The sequence below is a fragment of the Pseudophryne corroboree genome, chromosome 5 (genome assembly GCF_028390025.1).
Source record: "Pseudophryne corroboree isolate aPseCor3 chromosome 5, aPseCor3.hap2, whole genome shotgun sequence".
In the NCBI taxonomy this organism is placed as follows: domain Eukaryota; kingdom Metazoa; phylum Chordata; class Amphibia; order Anura; family Myobatrachidae; genus Pseudophryne; species Pseudophryne corroboree.
The window spans coordinates 672,009,099-672,026,909 of NC_086448.1; the positions used below are offsets into that span (position 1 = coordinate 672,009,099).

Below are 17,811 nucleotides of genomic sequence, written 5' to 3' on the forward strand. Positions count from 1 at the left end.
AGAAGCTGCATAGCTACAATAGTGACTTATTATCATCATTATTATTATTATTATTATTATTATTATTATTATTATTAATATCATCATTTAATTATATAGCTACAGTATTGTTAAGTGGCGTACACTAGGACTCACAAATATTGATAATTACATTCTGTTGGTTCAGTTTTAACAAACAGTAGATCTCAAGGAACGTTTATGACAATTATGATAAAGCTAAATATTTATCGTATATAATACCCTTTATGAGGTCTAAGAACACTGTACGCTATCTACGTATGAAGTACCGTAAGGGTACGCTAGTTGCGTAACAATCGCTTTGCCGTGATCGAGACGCTCAAGCGTCACGTTCACTCACGGCCAAGAGATCACAGGCAGGCACGTTATTGGCTGTTGACTAACGTAATGATTCGCTATAGCGTAGCGGACGCTCGGGACCACGAGGAGATCACCAGCGGCGCTGACGCTCACTATATTAAACCTTTGTATCTAAACCATAAACAGTGTATTGTGCAGTAAAACCTTAGTGTAATGTTAGAGTGTAAATGCAACACAGTATAACCTTATTACCTTTAAAGCTGTTCGAGCGTCACCGACGCTCTGAGAATACTTAATACTATAAGAAACACACAGATACCGTGCTCAGGGTCCAACGCCTAATATATATATTATGAATGCTATACTTGCAAAAGAGTTAAACACAATACAAGTCATACACTACAATATAACATAGACTACCTAACCAGATAACTACACAGGAAATACAATACAATACAATTTAAGGAAAAATGAGAGAGAAAGAGAAGGAGAGAGAGAGAGAGAGAAATTGAGAGAGATTGGCTCGGAATAACAAGAAGATCAATATGATTGCGGAGAAACACTTACGCACAAGGGGAAACGAAACGATCGCATGCGCCTCGATATCCAGCTCCCGATTATCAGCAATGAGAACCGTTGAAGAGAGTGAACTGGATATGGTCGGCCTGCCTATTTATGCCCCACACACAATACAATTCAATGGTCCCTACAATCTCATTGTTCATTGGACACAGGAATTCGGCTTCGCATTATAACAAAAGGTCATAGGTTGATTCATACAGGTGGGCTGTGACTGCTTCCAACTGTTCAGGTGGGTGGGATACTGAGTTTCCCGCCGCATGACTAAATAAGAACAAATAATAGTAAATGGACATAAACTTCTTATGTCCATAACTATTCGCATGAGCGATTAATCCGCTCCAAACCAACACCGGAATATTGCTATTTAAATACTCTTCCGATGGGTACCAAACACCACTGTATGACCCCTGTTAGACCCTTCGTACAATACAAAGAGGGATCTCTCTGTTCAGGAACATGCTATATTAACTAAACTTTCAGAATCTATCAAAGGGACCATGATCTACAAAATACATTATTACTGAAAATATGTAACGATTGAGTCGCACGCTACGATCACATAAACTCTACCGTAAATACGCATACCGTGCGCCTGCGGGTGCCCGCGACTGTGAGTATGCGCACGCACGGGAGAGCGCACGCATGCGCAGCGCGGACCAGAAAGAGGTGCAAATATGGCAGTGTGTATAGAGATATTTTTCTGACTTTGACAGTCCACCCTTTGGCAGTCAATAATAACTGCCACCTTTTAAAACATTTCAAAAGAGAAAAATATATGTCAGGGGTTACTACATTTACATGGTTGGGTAGGGGAGGAGAGGAGAAGGTAGGAAAAGGGTATGACCTAGTGAGATAGCAGAAGCATGTGTGTATGAATCCGTGCTTGGGGGTCATGTATCATCGTGCCGTACGTGTTTTAAATCAAGCTTCGAGGTATTGCGAAGTATACATTTGAATTCCTTCTTATCCCGTGGTACGGGTCTGTGGATGGGCTGTCAAACTTTACCGAGCTCTTTTCGGCTTTGGTTGTAACAAAATGGGGGAGCACATTTTAGTTGATGATACATGAATGGGGGAGATATGTGATTGCTGATATCTGTGCCTGTATTCCCTATCGACTATGTGTGTCATTACCTGAGGGTTGTAGAAATGAAGAAAAGACATAATTACGGTAAATGCGGTGGTATTCTATGTCAGGTAAATGTACATTCGTCGATTGAGGTCTTGTTTGGTGTCTGTTGAATGCAGTCTTCTTTGTGCTTTTGCCCATAAGGTGCGAGCAAAAGCTGTCAATGTCCATAGATTTACAAAAGTGTTGGGCTAGCGTAATTTTAAAATTTCTAGGGAAACTGGGGATCCATGGCATAGTTCATCAAAAATCTGTGTATCAGGTTGTCAAAACTTCTTCTTTAATCCCTCTGTTGTCTGTATATCGGCTCATCAAATTCCTCGTCCAAGTGGGTCTTTTTACCTTGGAGAAAACGGAAAAACAGGTGAAAGAAACGGACCGTATAATCGCATTTTCATTACATCATTGTTTCTACCGTTGGGTCGTAAATCAAGTCCATTGGAATTACAGTTTCCTCACTCCTCAAACTCATTACCCTTGTACGATGTTTGCACTTCATTAAAGCCTGACCGCATCTAAATATCAATCCAATCGATATGACAACACCTAAGATACATAGGAGAAACTTCCCAACATCCATTATGACTCCTTGAGCCCATTCTCCTAAACCAGAAAACCAATTTCGCGGGTTCAACCATGACACCCAACCAGTCAGCTCATTACCTACAGCAGCAAGAGTGAGATTGTGTCTCCTGCGAAATTCCCACTTCAATTGGAGAATATCGTCCATCTTTTGGTCTATGACCTCGACCGGATCCTCGGTGCTATTCGTAATATATGTGCAACATTTCACGCCGTATTGTGTTGCCAGTGTGACACAATATCCGCCTGTCACTGCTGTGAGGTAATTGAGAACCATTCTATGCTGTACCAGTTCTGTTTTGTAAGCTTGAAGTTCCCTTCCAGTATACCTAAATGTGTCATCATACATTTCAGTGATATTATCTAACAAATTTGCGAGCGCCGATATGTATTTATAATTCAGCACTCCTCTAGCGGTGCGGGTGAAATCTAACGCGATTAAGAATTGAATCCCGGTGGATTCACTTATCAGATCAGAGGCCGGATGCTCTGTCTTCTCTATCAGGTGCCTTTTAACAACGTGCTCGTAATGGGTGTGAGTATAAGGAGCTTGGGCACCACGGTGTATGTCTTTCATTTTGTCATGTGATACAGTCATTACTTCAGGCAGTACTTTTCCAATATAACACAATCCTTCAGAGTTTGGGGCAAGCCACTTGTACGCCTTTCTCCCGCATATGAAATATGCATCATCGGGGAGAACATATGGGACGGAGTAGGACATAACCATATTACACACCTTCCATGTGAAATCTCCTAACCCTAATTCTTCCATCTGCTTAGTACACGTATCAGGTTGTACGATATGTGCACAGTATCCTGGTGATACCTCTCCAACTCTAGTAATCCTATTTCCTAAGGTATACCTATACCGGAAAGATTTTCCTCTACTGGCTATGTGGCGTACAAGCTCTGTATCTGTAGGCATTCTATCTGCTCTATGCGAAAAGGTCATGGTTTGGTTACTCCATGACACTTCCCAATTTCCCGGCTTTCGGGGATTGGAGATGTTGAAACATAATAGGGACCTATCCACATGGTATTGGTGGAGCTTCAAACTAGGAGGACTGGAGATATTAAACCTTCTGTCCACCGGTCTCCCACCACTTAACTCAAGTACCTCCCCTATCGTTAAAGGAAATGGTACTAGCCCTGATTTGCTATGACCTTGAGGTACTTGAGAGCATACCCAACAATCTGTTTTATTTAACACACTACCCACTAAGGAGTGATAGTCACTCAATGGGTGCCGGTCCATATGGATATTAAAACTGGATTGGCATTTCTTAATGCACCCATCCTCAATGACATTGTGACAGAGCCTACAGATACAGTTTTCTTCAGCTAACAATCCTTCACAATTCCTTCTATGGTCAATGCTATCGGATCGTTTTCTGATACTCGCCTTTACTTGTTGGTTAAGTTGTTCTTGGAAAACTACGCCTCCATCTTTATCATCAGAACCCATTCCAGAACCTCTCTCGACCTCCATGGTACTCTCGCCGGAACAGACTGCTCTGGTCAACATCATGGTCAACAGGAAAATCCGGATCACAGTCTCTTGGGGCAAGTCCATTCTGTAGGAGGAAACGGAGAAGAATGAGAAGGGGGGAAAAAAAATAATTTGAGGGAGAGGGGATGGGGAGTTGGAGAAAAACAATAAAAGGGAACAGGGGATCGACAACTGCTTTTGGTCTTGTGATTTTCAATGCTCAGGTGCCGCCTCAATCTTCCTGGAACAGACACTCCAGTGATACAACCTCTACCGTCTGTTCCTTATCACGGGACCTCTCTGGATCAGCAACCTTTTTACAGTGGGACGAATGAACCCAAGTCTCTCTCTCAGCAACCTTCAATGCTGTAGTGCTAGTCAATAAGACCTGGTATGGTCCTTCCCATCTGTCAATAAGGCAACCTGAGCGTAGAAAATTCCGTATCATTACATAATCCCCAGGTTCAATGTCATGACAATTACTATCTGGTAAATCAGGAATCACTAACTTCAGATTATCATTTTGATTCCTTAACTGTTTACTCATGTTAATCAAGTATTTTACAGTCACTTCATTGTTACATTTCAAATCATCCTGAGAGTTAATCATGACATGCGGTTGTCGACCAAACAAGATTTCAAAGGGAGACAGATTAAGGGGGGACCTGGGAGTGGTTCTGATGCTGTACAGTACAATGGGTAAAGCTTCTGGCCATGTCAATCCTGTCTCTGCCATCACTTTACTCAGTTTATTTTTAATAGTGCTGTTCACTCTTTCCACTTTCGCACTCGCTTGTGGACGGTATGGAGTGTGCAGCTTGCTATCAATTCCCATCAATTTACACATTCCTTGAAAGACATCACCTGTAAAATGGGTACCCCTATCACTTTCGATAATTCTAGGGATACCATGTCTACATACAAATTCCTGCACAATTTTCTTAGCAGTAAACATAGCGGTATTTGTGGCCGCCGGAAATGCTTCGACCCAATTTGAAAAAACATCTATACAAACAAGTACATATTTCAAATTTCGACAAGGGGGTAATTGAATGAAGTCAATCTGTATTACCTGGAAAGGGCCGCCGGCAGGTGGGATATGGGATGGTTCTGTAGGTATTGCCTTTCCAATATTCTTTCTCAAACAGGTAAGGCATGACATGGCTCTTTTACTCGCATGAGAGGAGAATCCTGGGGCGCACCAATATGCTCTTACCAACTTGCACATCCCTTCCTTGCCTAGATGAGTCAGCCCGTGAGCTGCTTCAGCCAAACATGGAAGATATGCTCTGGGGGCCACTGGTTTACCATGTCCAGAGTCCTGAGGACTCCTGGCCATATCCCTTTGCCTTCCAGACTGCCTTTTCCTGTGTGGAACACAAATTTTGCATTTCACACAACTTCTGTGTGTTGATGGTATTAAATACCATCAGTTGTGTGGTGTCTGTCTGTCTGGGGGTAGCAGCTGCTAATTTAGCAGCTTCGTCTGCTCGGCTGTTACCAAGTGATACTGGGTCTTGGCTATATGTATGTGCTTTACATTTGATAACAGCCACTCTGTCGGGTTCCTGTATCGCTGTTAGAAGCCTTTTTATGTGAGCTGCATGCGCTACCGGTGTACCAGCTGCCGTCATGAAATTTCTGAGGCGCCATAGGGCTCCGAAATCATGGACTACCCCGAATGCGTATCTAGAATCGGTGTAGATATTGGCTGATTTTCCCTTAGCCAATTCCCATGCTCTGGTTAGGGCGACCAGTTCAGCAACCTGGGCTGAGTGAGGTGGGCCTAGCGGTTCCGCTTCTATGGTGCCTTGGTCATCTACGACTGCGTATCCAGTGCACAAGTCTCCCGAGTCTGACTGTCTATGACAACTACCGTCCGTGTAGAACGTAAGTTCTACATCTTCCAGTGGGTTGTCACTGATGTCAGGCCTTGCGGTAAAATTTTGGGTCAAATATTCCATACAATCATGAGTGTCTTCCTTTGTATTAAATCCTCCTTCCCCAGTACTCTCATCCTCCACCCTTTGGGTCTGTCCAGACACACCTGGGAGATATGTTGCAGGATTTAATGCACTGCATCTCCTTATGGTGATGTTTACGGGGGCCATTAGTGCCAATTCCCATCTTGTAAACCGCGCTGATGAGACGTGTCTGGTTTGTGCAGAATTTAACAAGGCTGACACTGCATGTGGTGTATGAATTGTGAGGTTGTGACCTAGCACGACGTCTTCGCTTTTCGTTACTAGCAATGCTATCGCAGCAACGCTTCGCAAGCATGTGGGGAGGGATCGCGCTACCGTGTCTAGCTGAGCGCTGTAATATGCTACTGGCCTGCTGGCATCACCGTGCTTTTGGGTTAGTACGCCTGCCGCGCAACCAGCACTTTCTGTTCCGTATAGTTCAAAGGGTTTCCCATAGTCCGGCATACCTAATGCTGGTGCCTGCGTTAGGCACTGTTTAAGTCTCTCAAATGCTGCCTCAGACTCGTCTGTATGCGAAATCCGATCAGGTTTGTTTGAGGAGACCATCTCCTGCAAAGGTAACGCTAAAATGGAAAACCCTGGGATCCAATTACGGCAATACCCACACATTCCTAAAAATGTTCTGATCTGTTGCTGGGTTTGTGGCAGAGTCATGTCTCTAATTGCTTGAATTCTATCAGCGGTCAGGTGTCTCAGTCCTTGTGTTAAACAGTGTCCCAAATATTTTACCTTAGTTTGGCATAATTGCAACTTGTCTTTGGAAACCTTGTGTCCTGTGTCTGAAAGATGAAACAGGAGCTGTTTCGTATCCTTCAGTGATGCCTCCAATGAATCAGAACACAGTAGTAGATCATCCACGTACTGTATTAATACTGATCCACTCACTGGTTGGAAAGACTGTAAACAATCATGCAAAGCCTGAGAAAATATACTTGGGCTATCTATGAATCCTTGTGGTAATCGAGTCCATGTGTATTGGACTCCTCTGTATGTAAATGCAAACAAATATTGACTGTCAGGGTGCAGAGGTACCGAAAAGAAAGCGGAGCAGAGGTCAATAACAGTGAAAAATTTCGCAGTGGGAGGGATTTGCATTAGGATGACAGCTGGATTTGGCACTACGGGGAACTGACTCTCAACTATTTTGTTAATCCCCCTTAGATCCTGCACTAGCCTGTAACCCCTCCCCCCACTCTTTTTCACAGGGAAGATGGGACTATTAGCAGTGCTGGACGTTCTTACCAGAATGCCCTGTTGTAGCAAGCGCTCTATTACTGGGTAAACTCCTAACTCCACCTCTGGCTTCAGATGGTACTGTGGGATTTTTGGAGCTATCCTACCATCTTTTACTTGTACAACTACCGGAGCTACGTTTGCCATTAATCCAGTGTCCTGTCCATCTTTAGTCCAAAGTGACTCTGGTATCTGAGATGTCATTTCTTCTACTTGGGAGGGAGTCCTATTTGTCATAATGGTATGTGACATTAATTTTGACGGGGAGTCTAACATGTCTCGCACTTCCTGAGCGTGATTCTCAGGTATGTCCAAGAATACACCTTCAGGAGTACAATAAATGACGCACCCCATTTTACACAGTAAGTCTCTACCCAGGAGATTGGTCGGTGCCGATGCAGCCAGCAAAAAGGAATGCTTGGTATGTAAAGGTCCTACTGTAATCTCGGCTGGTTTGCTAACAGGGTAGTGCTGGACTACTCCCGTTACCCCTATGGCTGGAATTGTCTTACCAGTGGTTCTCATGCCCACTGTCGAATTTATCACTGATTTGGCCGCCCCCGTGTCTACAAGAAAGTTTAATGATTTACCAGCTACATTGATTGCAATTTCTGGTTCACTTCCAAGGCTTGCAATCAATTTTACTGGCTGCAGATTACAGGTATGGCCACACCCCTATTGGGTATGGTGACCTCCCTGAATCCCGCTGGCAGCAACTACTTGTGACGGAGTTAATTGGGAACTACCAGAGGCGTGCCAGTCTCTGTTTGGGGGGTATCTTTTTGTTTCCCCTGCATGTGGCTCATAACTCCGTTTCTGCGGACCCTGATCCCAATGTCGTGTGTCGTGTCGTTGTCTAGGGGGTTGGTATGAGTTTCGTGAATTCTTCATTCTACAATCTCGTGCCATGTGTCCCTGTTTATGACAAGAATAACAAGTAACCACACTTGACTTACCCACAGGGTTTGGTGATACAAACAAAGGCTGCCTTGTGGTCAGGGCCTGTATACTTACGGCCATTAATTTATCACCTTGTTGTTCCCTGTGTCTGGTGATGTTCCTATCGTGATCAATAGCAGCCTCTCTCAAAGTAGCCACAGACAGACCTCGCCAACATGGTTGTGTGGTCTGTACCCTAGTCTTCAATGACTCTTTTAAACCATCCATCAGTACCGATACTGCTACTTCTCGATGGTTTGTGTTTGTTTTAATGTCCTCTATGCCTGTGTATTTTGCCATTTCTGATAATGCTCTGTGAAAATACTCTGCAGCTGTTTCTGACTCCTTCTGTTTAATGGAGAATATCTTGTTCCATCTGACTACCGCTGGGAAATACTCTTTTAACTGTAAGCTTATTCTTTTTACATTATCTTTGTTGTACACATCTGTAAGAGGTACATCCTGATCTAATCCGCAATCAGCTAAAAATTGAGTTGCGTCAACATTGGAGGGTAAACATGCTCTCAGCAATATCTGCCAGTCTTTATTGTTGGGCTCTACAGTGTTACCTAAGTCTCTGATGTATTTTTGACTGGCAACTAAGTCTTTTCTAGGGTCAGGGAATTCAGACACTATGGTCCTTAATTCCATTCGGGAAAATGGGGTGTACATGGCAATGTTTCTAATGGGAGTGGCTCCTGATGTGTCTGTTTTCCCATTTGGCACTGCTATTACTCTAACGGGATTAACTCTAACAACCTCATTCTGTGTAGATTCTACAGGCTGTGGTGAAATAGTTTCAGCATAGTGTATGGTGCCGTACTTACCCGTTGATACGACCTCACCTATCCCTCCGCTAGGGGCCTTTGTTACTAATCTCGGGGGTGGAGCTGTGCCTACTGTGGTCTCTGCTATGGTGGCTGCTAGAGAGAGCGCTGAAATTGTTGCCGATTCGTCCTCTTGATCACACTCCTGAGGAAAGTTCAAAACAGGGTACAACTTGCATGGGTTAATACTTGCATTGGTTAATTGGTTAACATTATCTTTAACATTTACACAGTTGCTAAGAGTTTGTTGTTTGTTACACCTTAATGCGTCATTCTCCGCAACCAATTTTTCTCCTGATATATATGGTGGCGGTGGGGCCGTGGCGATCAGTTTCCTGATAGGGCCAGATCCCGCCGCTTGAGCCAATCCTCTCTGTATGTCACCTTCCTGTTGCCACAACTGCAAATAATCGTAATGTTTGATTCGTCTCTTTGTTGATTTAATGAGACATATCCTCCTCCTTAAATTTTGTAACACTTCTGAGCTGAAGCTACCTACTCTTGGGAATTTCTCCCCGTCATGTACTGTCATTCTCTCCCATTCATCACATAAAGCTTCTGTGTGACTTCCGTATTTCTCACACATTACATACCTTGCCGACCCAATTGGTCGGTTCACTGAATCAACCCGAACCGAGGTTGATCGCCCCCTACCTGAACAAGTGGCCCCCATAGTTCGAAAGTGTTGCTTTATCCAGCCAACCCTTACGCAAACCAAATGTCCAAAATAGGCTGACGGTGGCGGTTTACCGAGTACCCCACTCACTCGCCCACGCCGACCAATACGACCTGATCACACCGATATGGTGCTGGCGTACTCGACCTAGGGCCCCTGCGACCTGAACCTCTATTTACTGGAACCTGCGAGGGTGATCCGAAGAACACTTACTCTTTCCAGTAACTATTGGTTGTTGGATAGTTCCTGAGTGAGCAGCGAACCTCCCTTAAAATAAAAAAAATTACACAAATCACGTTAGAATGTACAAATAGCGTTTATGACCTTCGTACACAAATAGTACCGGTCAGGTTTACTAATGCACACAATTACGTGCGGTACAATCGTTCAGCACATAAGCAACTAATCTTATGTACTGAGCGACCAACGGAATCGAAAATTTCGGCTGCGAATTCCTTCAGCCAGAGCTTATATGGCCTATATGGGTGTTGCACCAACCCTTTCTTGGTGTTGTGCCTGTGGACTGTATAGCGGACTTCCTTGTCTGCTGTACCTGAACCTGCTGGTCTGTTATGACCTCCTGGTCTGTTACACTCTAATGCTCAAATTGTATATTTAACCAGGGATGCCTCCCTAGCCACCGTGTACGTCACTTACACGCATGTACCTCACGAGTACTCGACTTTTCTTGTGGTTCAACCTTTAAAATTGTAAAAACAAACACTCATTCACCGCATATACACTTTTGTTTCTATTTCTATTTCTGCGCAGAAATTCTTTCTTTAGACCAGATGTGTTACCAATTAGGAGAAGGATCTGTTAATTTAAATTTGGAATGTAAAAAAAATAGATTTGCGCGATTTATCGCCTGGCGTTATTTACCGCGTGGCGCTACTTATCGCGTTGAGAGGAGAGAAAAAAAACTTGTGATTTGAGTTACGTGGGCGTACCCGTATGCTCCGTTGCGTAATATACGCTGCGTGCGTCGGCCCTTGGATTGCGTACGCAAGTCTCAGTCTTTTGTTAGAGACACGTGTACGCAAAGCAAAGATCCACCGTAACACAATTTATACGTTTATCAATGTAGATGATCCTTTATCATCTACCGCGCACCACACTGACTTCGCCTTGTCTCTCAGGCACAGCTGTGTGTTTGTCTATACTTTAACTATATTACCTTTACTCTTAAACTATGAAATAGTGACAAATCTCTCTAAGCACGTTTATCAACTATAGAACTGGCAAACAGGAGAGTGACATACGAAAATACACCAATGAAAAGGAAATGCAGATCTATATGTGTGCGTGCGTGTGTACGCAAGACAGAAAAATAAACAGTTTTAAAAAGACACTATTGTTTTGTTCTTACCTCCGGTTCCCGGATTCCTTCAGCACCCTTTACTAAGAGAAGCAGACGCTTATCCCGACAGCACCACGAGGAATACAACCTCCCGCCCTTTGCTGATGGATAATGTCTGCTGTATCTACCTAGTGCAGATATGTGAAGGACGGGCGAGCCCCCAATTGATAAAGCTAAATATTTATCGTATATAATACCCTTTATGAGGTCTAAGAACACTGTACGCTATCTACGTATGAAGTACCGTAAGGGTACGCTAGTTGCGTAACAATCGCTTTGCCGTGATCGAGACGCTCAAGCGTCACGTTCACTCATGGCCAAGAGATCACAGGCAGGCACGTTATTGGCTGTTGACTAACGTAATGATTCGCTATAGCGTAGCGGACGCTCGGGACCACGAGGAGATCACCAGCGGCGCTGACGCTCACTATATTAAACCTTTGTATCTAAACCATAAACAGTGTATTGTGCAGTAAAACCTTAGTGTAATGTTAGAGTGTAAATGCAACACAGTATAACCTTATTACCTTTAAAGCTGTTCGAGCGTCACCGACGCTCTGAGAATACTTAATACTATAAGAAACACACAGATACCGTGCTCAGGGTCCAACGCCTAATATATATATTATGAATGCTATACTTGCAAAAGAGTTAAACACAATACAAGTCATACACTACAATATAACATAGACTACCTAACCAGATAACTACACAGGAAATACAATACAATACAATTTAAGGAAAAATGAGAGAGAAAGAGAAGGAGAGAGAGAGAGAGAGAAATTGAGAGAGATTGGCTCGGAATAACAAGAAGATCAATATGATTGCGGAGAAACACTTACGCACAAGGGGAAACGATCGCATGCGCCTCGATATCCAGCTCCCGATTATCAGCAATGAGAACCGTTGAAGAGAGTGAACTGGATATGGTCGGCCTGCCTATTTATGCCCCACACACAATACAATTCAATGGTCCCTACAATCTCATTGTTCATTGGACACAGGAATTCGGCTTCGCATTATAACAAAAGGTCATAGGTTGATTCATACAGGTGGGCTGTGACTGCTTCCAACTGTTCAGGTGGGTGGGATACTGAGTTTCCCGCCGCATGACTAAATAAGAACAAATAATAGTAAATGGACATAAACTTCTTATGTCCATAACTATTCGCATGAGCGATTAATCCGCTCCAAACCAACACCGGAATATTGCTATTTAAATACTCTTCCGATGGGTACCAAACACCACTGTATGACCCCTGTTAGACCCTTCGTACAATACAAAGAGGGATCTCTCTGTTCAGGAACATGCTATATTAACTAAACTTTCAGAATCTATCAAAGGGACCATGATCTACAAAATACATTATTACTGAAAATATGTAACGATTGAGTCGCACGCTACGATCACATAAACTCTACCGTAAATACGCATACCGTGCGCCTGCGGGTGCCCGCGACTGTGAGTATGCGCACGCACGGGAGAGCGCACGCATGCGCAGCGCGGACCAGAAAGAGGTGCAAATATGGCAGTGTGTATAGAGATATTTTTCTGACTTTGACAATTAATATGTACATTATGCCGCAAGCATAACCTTTAAATGTAATCCTATAATGCTAATTGTGACAAAATGCTAAATTATATTAGGAAAAGTCATAACAACATTGACAAATCTGGTAGTAACGTTTGCCTTTTCTGCTCCATTGTTGTATTTTATTAACTTTTCTCTGCAGTATGCTCATTAATGTTATTCCCTGTGTTATTCTGACAAGCAGGTAGCGGTTGGTTCCTGGAAAAGATTGAGATCCTCAAGTTATCCACAAATGAGATTACAGTATTCTCCTGCAACAGGTAAATAAATAATGCCAATTCAGTTTCGGGTGGAGATCAATACACTACACCAGGCCTGGCCAGCCTGTGGCTCTCCCTGTCACCGTATTATCATTCCCTAATAGCAAAACTGTGGCAGGGCATCCTGGGACTTGTAGTTTCACTACAACTGGAAAGCCACAGGTTGGCCAGGCTTGCACTACACAGTAATGCTGGACAGTATTTACCTGGGGTTCGTTGGTCCCCTTGATTCATTGGGAGTCTGTAAAAGTCCAGTATTGCGCTTTTCACTTCTACTGAGGTTGCAATATATGAATGGAAAGATCACAGAGCAGCACTGCCAACACCGCCTGGCTGAAGCATACAAGAAGTACAGTAGCAGGTGTAAGACAGCATAGATGAGCTGTGGGGTTCCTAGGGAGCGCTGCTGCCTTCTTTAAATATACATTTTGTGATCATACTTTGTCCTGAATTTATTTACATGTTTGCTTCCAGCTGTTTGGCATTTTTATATAAACTTTTTTCATTGTGGTGACTTTAAACAGTTTTTTAAATGAAATGCAATCATATTTAACAAGATCATACAAGTACGCACATACATGATTAAAAACAATTCATATATATGTAATACATTTTTCATATAACAATCTACAAAATTGTTTAGAAATGTGACCGACATTATCTCTGAACACTGAATGCTTGAATGACAGTTGGATTGTGTATGTGGCCAGACTGAATGAATGGTCGTATATAAGCAATCCCTGCAAAGCATGTTCATAGTTGTTCCTCATGTATACACATTCAATTAATGTTCCTAAAGCGTTTAGAAGCTACATACTTTAACTGGGCCTATTCAGAGATTAGTTGATCCATCATGCACACACAGCCATTTTATGGCCTAAACCAAATGGAGTGTAGCAATTTACCAGAAACTTGAGGTATGAGGCACAGAGTTCATCGTGCCTTGTTGTTGTTACTACTGTAGTTCCTAGTAATTAATAGGTGACATGCCCATAAGAAAAGGGCTCCCACCACTGTGTGTAGGCAACAGGTCCAGTTTTATGCAATTTATATGAGCTGAATACATAACTACAGTATTCGGTTATATACCAGACTCTATTTTGTGTACTGATGCTGAGTTGGGAGTAAAGAAAAAAGAGCAAGAAACTGTGCACCAGGGCAAAAACATGCTTCACTGCCCGTTACCACAACTCTAGAACGTGCAGAGAGATTTTGATGTGTTGAGTAATAAAAAATGTGTCCAGCTTTTGTGGGCCACATGCTAAAGCAGCCAGTATTTACCCTACTTGTGGAAAAAATATTGTATTGTCACCCCTTAATGGCCCCATACACTACAACGATATGTCCTGAGGCTGAAGTCGGAGGCGATTTATCTTGAACTCTCCCGGGAGCTTCCCGGGAGTGGTTCCATACGATTTGGTAATTTTGCATGCAATATATCGTATGCGATCCCAGCCCTTTACACTGCAACATGGTTAAATAGGGGTGCCAAAATTAAATTTAATCTTGCATGCCCCCCCTCCCTCCCCACCACCAGCACCACCAGCACCACCAACCCTGAAAACATTCTGGCATCCCTGTGTCCAGGTGCAGAGTTAGTTGCTCTTTTTTGCTTTGCTCTCAAGTCAAGCCCTTTATACTTGTTTTCTATGGAGCTTTAGTTGCCATCCTAAATCTCCATATCTCTTTAATTTCTAGGTGGCTAGCTGAGGATGAAGATGACGGATGCACTGCAATACAGATTTACTCCTAAAAGGTGTTTTACCAAGCTGCCGACATTCACGCTGACTGCTCCCAATGTTTCTCTTTCAGTATTTTCCAATAGTTCTTGGGTTCTACCAATCTCTTCTCATTCCCATACATTAAGTGACTAAAGGCTTGGAAATATACTGTATATTTGTCAACTGTCTAAACAACTATACAGTATTTACTATTTACCCAGTAAATATATTGATTAGGAGTCTTTCTAATGAAAACTCGTTATTTATATATATCATGGTAATCTCAATGGAAAACCCAAAATAGGATGAAAAAAACTCAGTGGTCACCAAACCAAAATGTCACAGCATATGGGGGGGTTACAAAAGTATTCAACCCCCTAAGAAGGCAGCAGCTTTGTCTGTATTACAAATGCCATTTACACAGATGTTCCAGACAGTATTTGTATTGCTAACCAGTAAGCTCCTAAAGTCAATTTTAAACTCATTTTTATTACAGATAAATCTGTTGTCTTTACAGTTGTTTGAATACTTTTGAAAAACACTATATATATATATATATATATATATATATATTTTATAGATATAAAATAACAACATACTTGCCTAACCTCCCTGATTGGCCTGAAGGCTCCCAAAAATCGTGTGGTGCTCCCAGCCCCCAGAAAGGAAGGCAAGTCTCCCGGATGCGTCCCCACCCCCTCAGTCCCCTCATAGTGAGCAGTCTGAAGAGGCTGCTCACGCAATCTGCACTGAATCGCGTCATCATAGTCCCGTTCTCCACTAGTCAAACCCAGTAATCAGTGCACTGATTAGCGTGGGGGCAGAGCTTTGATGACACGATCGCGTGTCCACGCCCCCCGTACTGCCCACCTGCGACAAAGCCATGCCCCCTGTAATACCGACCCGGCTGCATCCTCCCACATAGGGCAGCCAGAAAGTCGGTAAGTATGTGTAACAATACAGTAACATACAGAAAGTACATACATACAGTACATGCTAAACATATACATTTTAATATCTAATCAGTAGTAACTGACCTTAAGTCACAACATGGTAGAAGCAAAGGTGATAGGAATGTCTACTCTTTGTGTCTGATATATATATATATCCGTATGGTCCGGCTCTCCTTCTAATCACAGTACCTGTCCGGGTGCCCTCACGTAGCATGCATCCACACAAATCTCCTGGTGCGGCACTCCTGGACTATTGCAATAGTCCAGGAGTGCCGCACCAGGAGATTTGTGTATATATATATATATATATATATATATATATACACACATAGACTGCAAAATAAATAATTACTGACAAAGTAATAATCAATACAAATCAGCATCTGTGTGTGGAAACACAAATCATGCCAGAAGGTGAGATTCTGTGTACAAGTGCTGCAGAAATCTTCCAGCCTCATACCTTGTGTAAATTCCTTCTTACCATTAGGTTACATCTGATCTCTACTTATTATGTAACATCTTGGAATGAGGATTATATAACGCAGATCCTTGCATGTCTGCAGTGCGTGACTGCTTATAATCCAGTCTCATTCAGTTTAGAATCCTTCATTTACACTAATCATCTCTGATTAATGTGAGTGACAGGAAGAGTTATTTTATTATATTGCATATATACTGTATCTGTGCAACCCAATGCATGACGTTTACCCGGAATAATGCAGAAGACCGTTTTGTTTTATTTGGCGATTACTATTTACATAAGAATAGTTTCACTTCTTTGTGCTTTTATATATCTGTTAATTTTAAAATGAATACCTCCAGATAATCATATGTATATGTAACTTTTGTTTCATGAAATAAATGGACATATTTAAAATAATATTTTGCAGTTTAAATAATACAAATGACATTGCTTTACTAACAGTGAGAAGACTAATGATTTTGGTGATTATTGTGTGAACCATATAATGTCCATCAGGTTTTGCTAGTCATGAGGTTATACACTATTTAGACATAAGCAACACAATTTAGGGCCATTCTTTATTTGTAAACAAATAGTTTTTTCCCAGAGACAGATACTAGTTTGCAATACCAATAATTTACAATGCGCTTTTTGTTCTATCACAAAAGTACCAGACTCCCGAGCTACACTTATCACAAAACAACATTGTATAATATTTTCAGTGACTGTACGTGCTGGAATAGCAATAGCACAATGGTTAATTTAAACAAATGGAGCTTCAATTCCAGCACGCCCAGGTGCCCTCATACAAATTGTATTAGAATGCCCGTATTACCCACAACAGGAAAATAAATGTGGCACTCATTGTGACTTTTGCACCTGAGGGCTTAGTTCAGACCTGATCGCAGATATGTGAAAAAAACGCACATCTACGATCAAAATCAAGTCTGCCCGGCATGTCGGGTCCTTCCCACCCCCCATAGACGTGTGAAAGCATCGCACAGCGGCAATGCTTTTGCACCAGCCTAGCTGCGTAGGTAGGCGGCTACCCGCCATGTTTAGGATAGCAGCGGCTGTGTGTGATGTCATGCAGACGCCATGACTCCCCCCCCCCCCCCCCCCCCCGCAAATGGTCCAGACACGCTTGCGTTGTCCTGACTGCACCCCTGAAAGCGCAGCCGCAACACCACAGATGCCCCGCGACCGCCTCTGCAGAGGCAATCGCACAAGTGAGATGCTATTGCATCTCACTGCACTGTGTGCGTGCGCACACAGCACAGGGCTTCAGCCTGCATACGCTGCCGCTGCAGTGAACAGGTCTGAATTAGGCCCTACGTTTTTTATGAATCTGATGTGAAACATAGAATAAATTATTACACGCCGATTCCACCAATATTTCAGAGCAATGTTGCGCTCTTTCATCAGTGTGCTGTGGACAAAGTGGCATTTGCTTACAATATATACAGTACACAAGTGACTGCCAACCAACTCCACGTAGTGTTTCAGGTTCTGTGGTAGGCATCCATCTTCTTGGAAATGGAGCTCAAGACATCATACATGTAATAAAAACTAAAAATAAAGGAACCAACAAATCACTTATTCTTGCTCGCCTCAGAGACTAAATAAATATAGGGAAGAATTTACTTACCAAGATACAGTAACGTTGAATTTGTGTAGCTGTACATTTTGCCAAACTTCA

The 17,811-nt window shown here is 42.7% G+C and overlaps 1 protein-coding gene across 1 annotated transcript in view; it reads left to right on the forward strand.

Annotated features, from left to right (window-relative positions):
* The window catches only part of RP1 (RP1 axonemal microtubule associated), a 1,008,071-nt gene extending 992,787 nt beyond the window's left edge, over window positions 1-15,284 (forward strand). The window contains exons 58-59 of the mRNA XM_063923729.1: window positions 12,900-12,975; window positions 14,674-15,284. Of these exons, the coding sequence (XP_063779799.1) occupies window positions 12,900-12,975; window positions 14,674-14,728 (131 nt within the window). The 3' untranslated portion in view covers window positions 14,729-15,284. The remainder of the gene's footprint in view (window positions 1-12,899; window positions 12,976-14,673) is intronic.
* The last annotated feature ends 2,527 nt before the right edge of the window (window positions 15,285-17,811 follow it).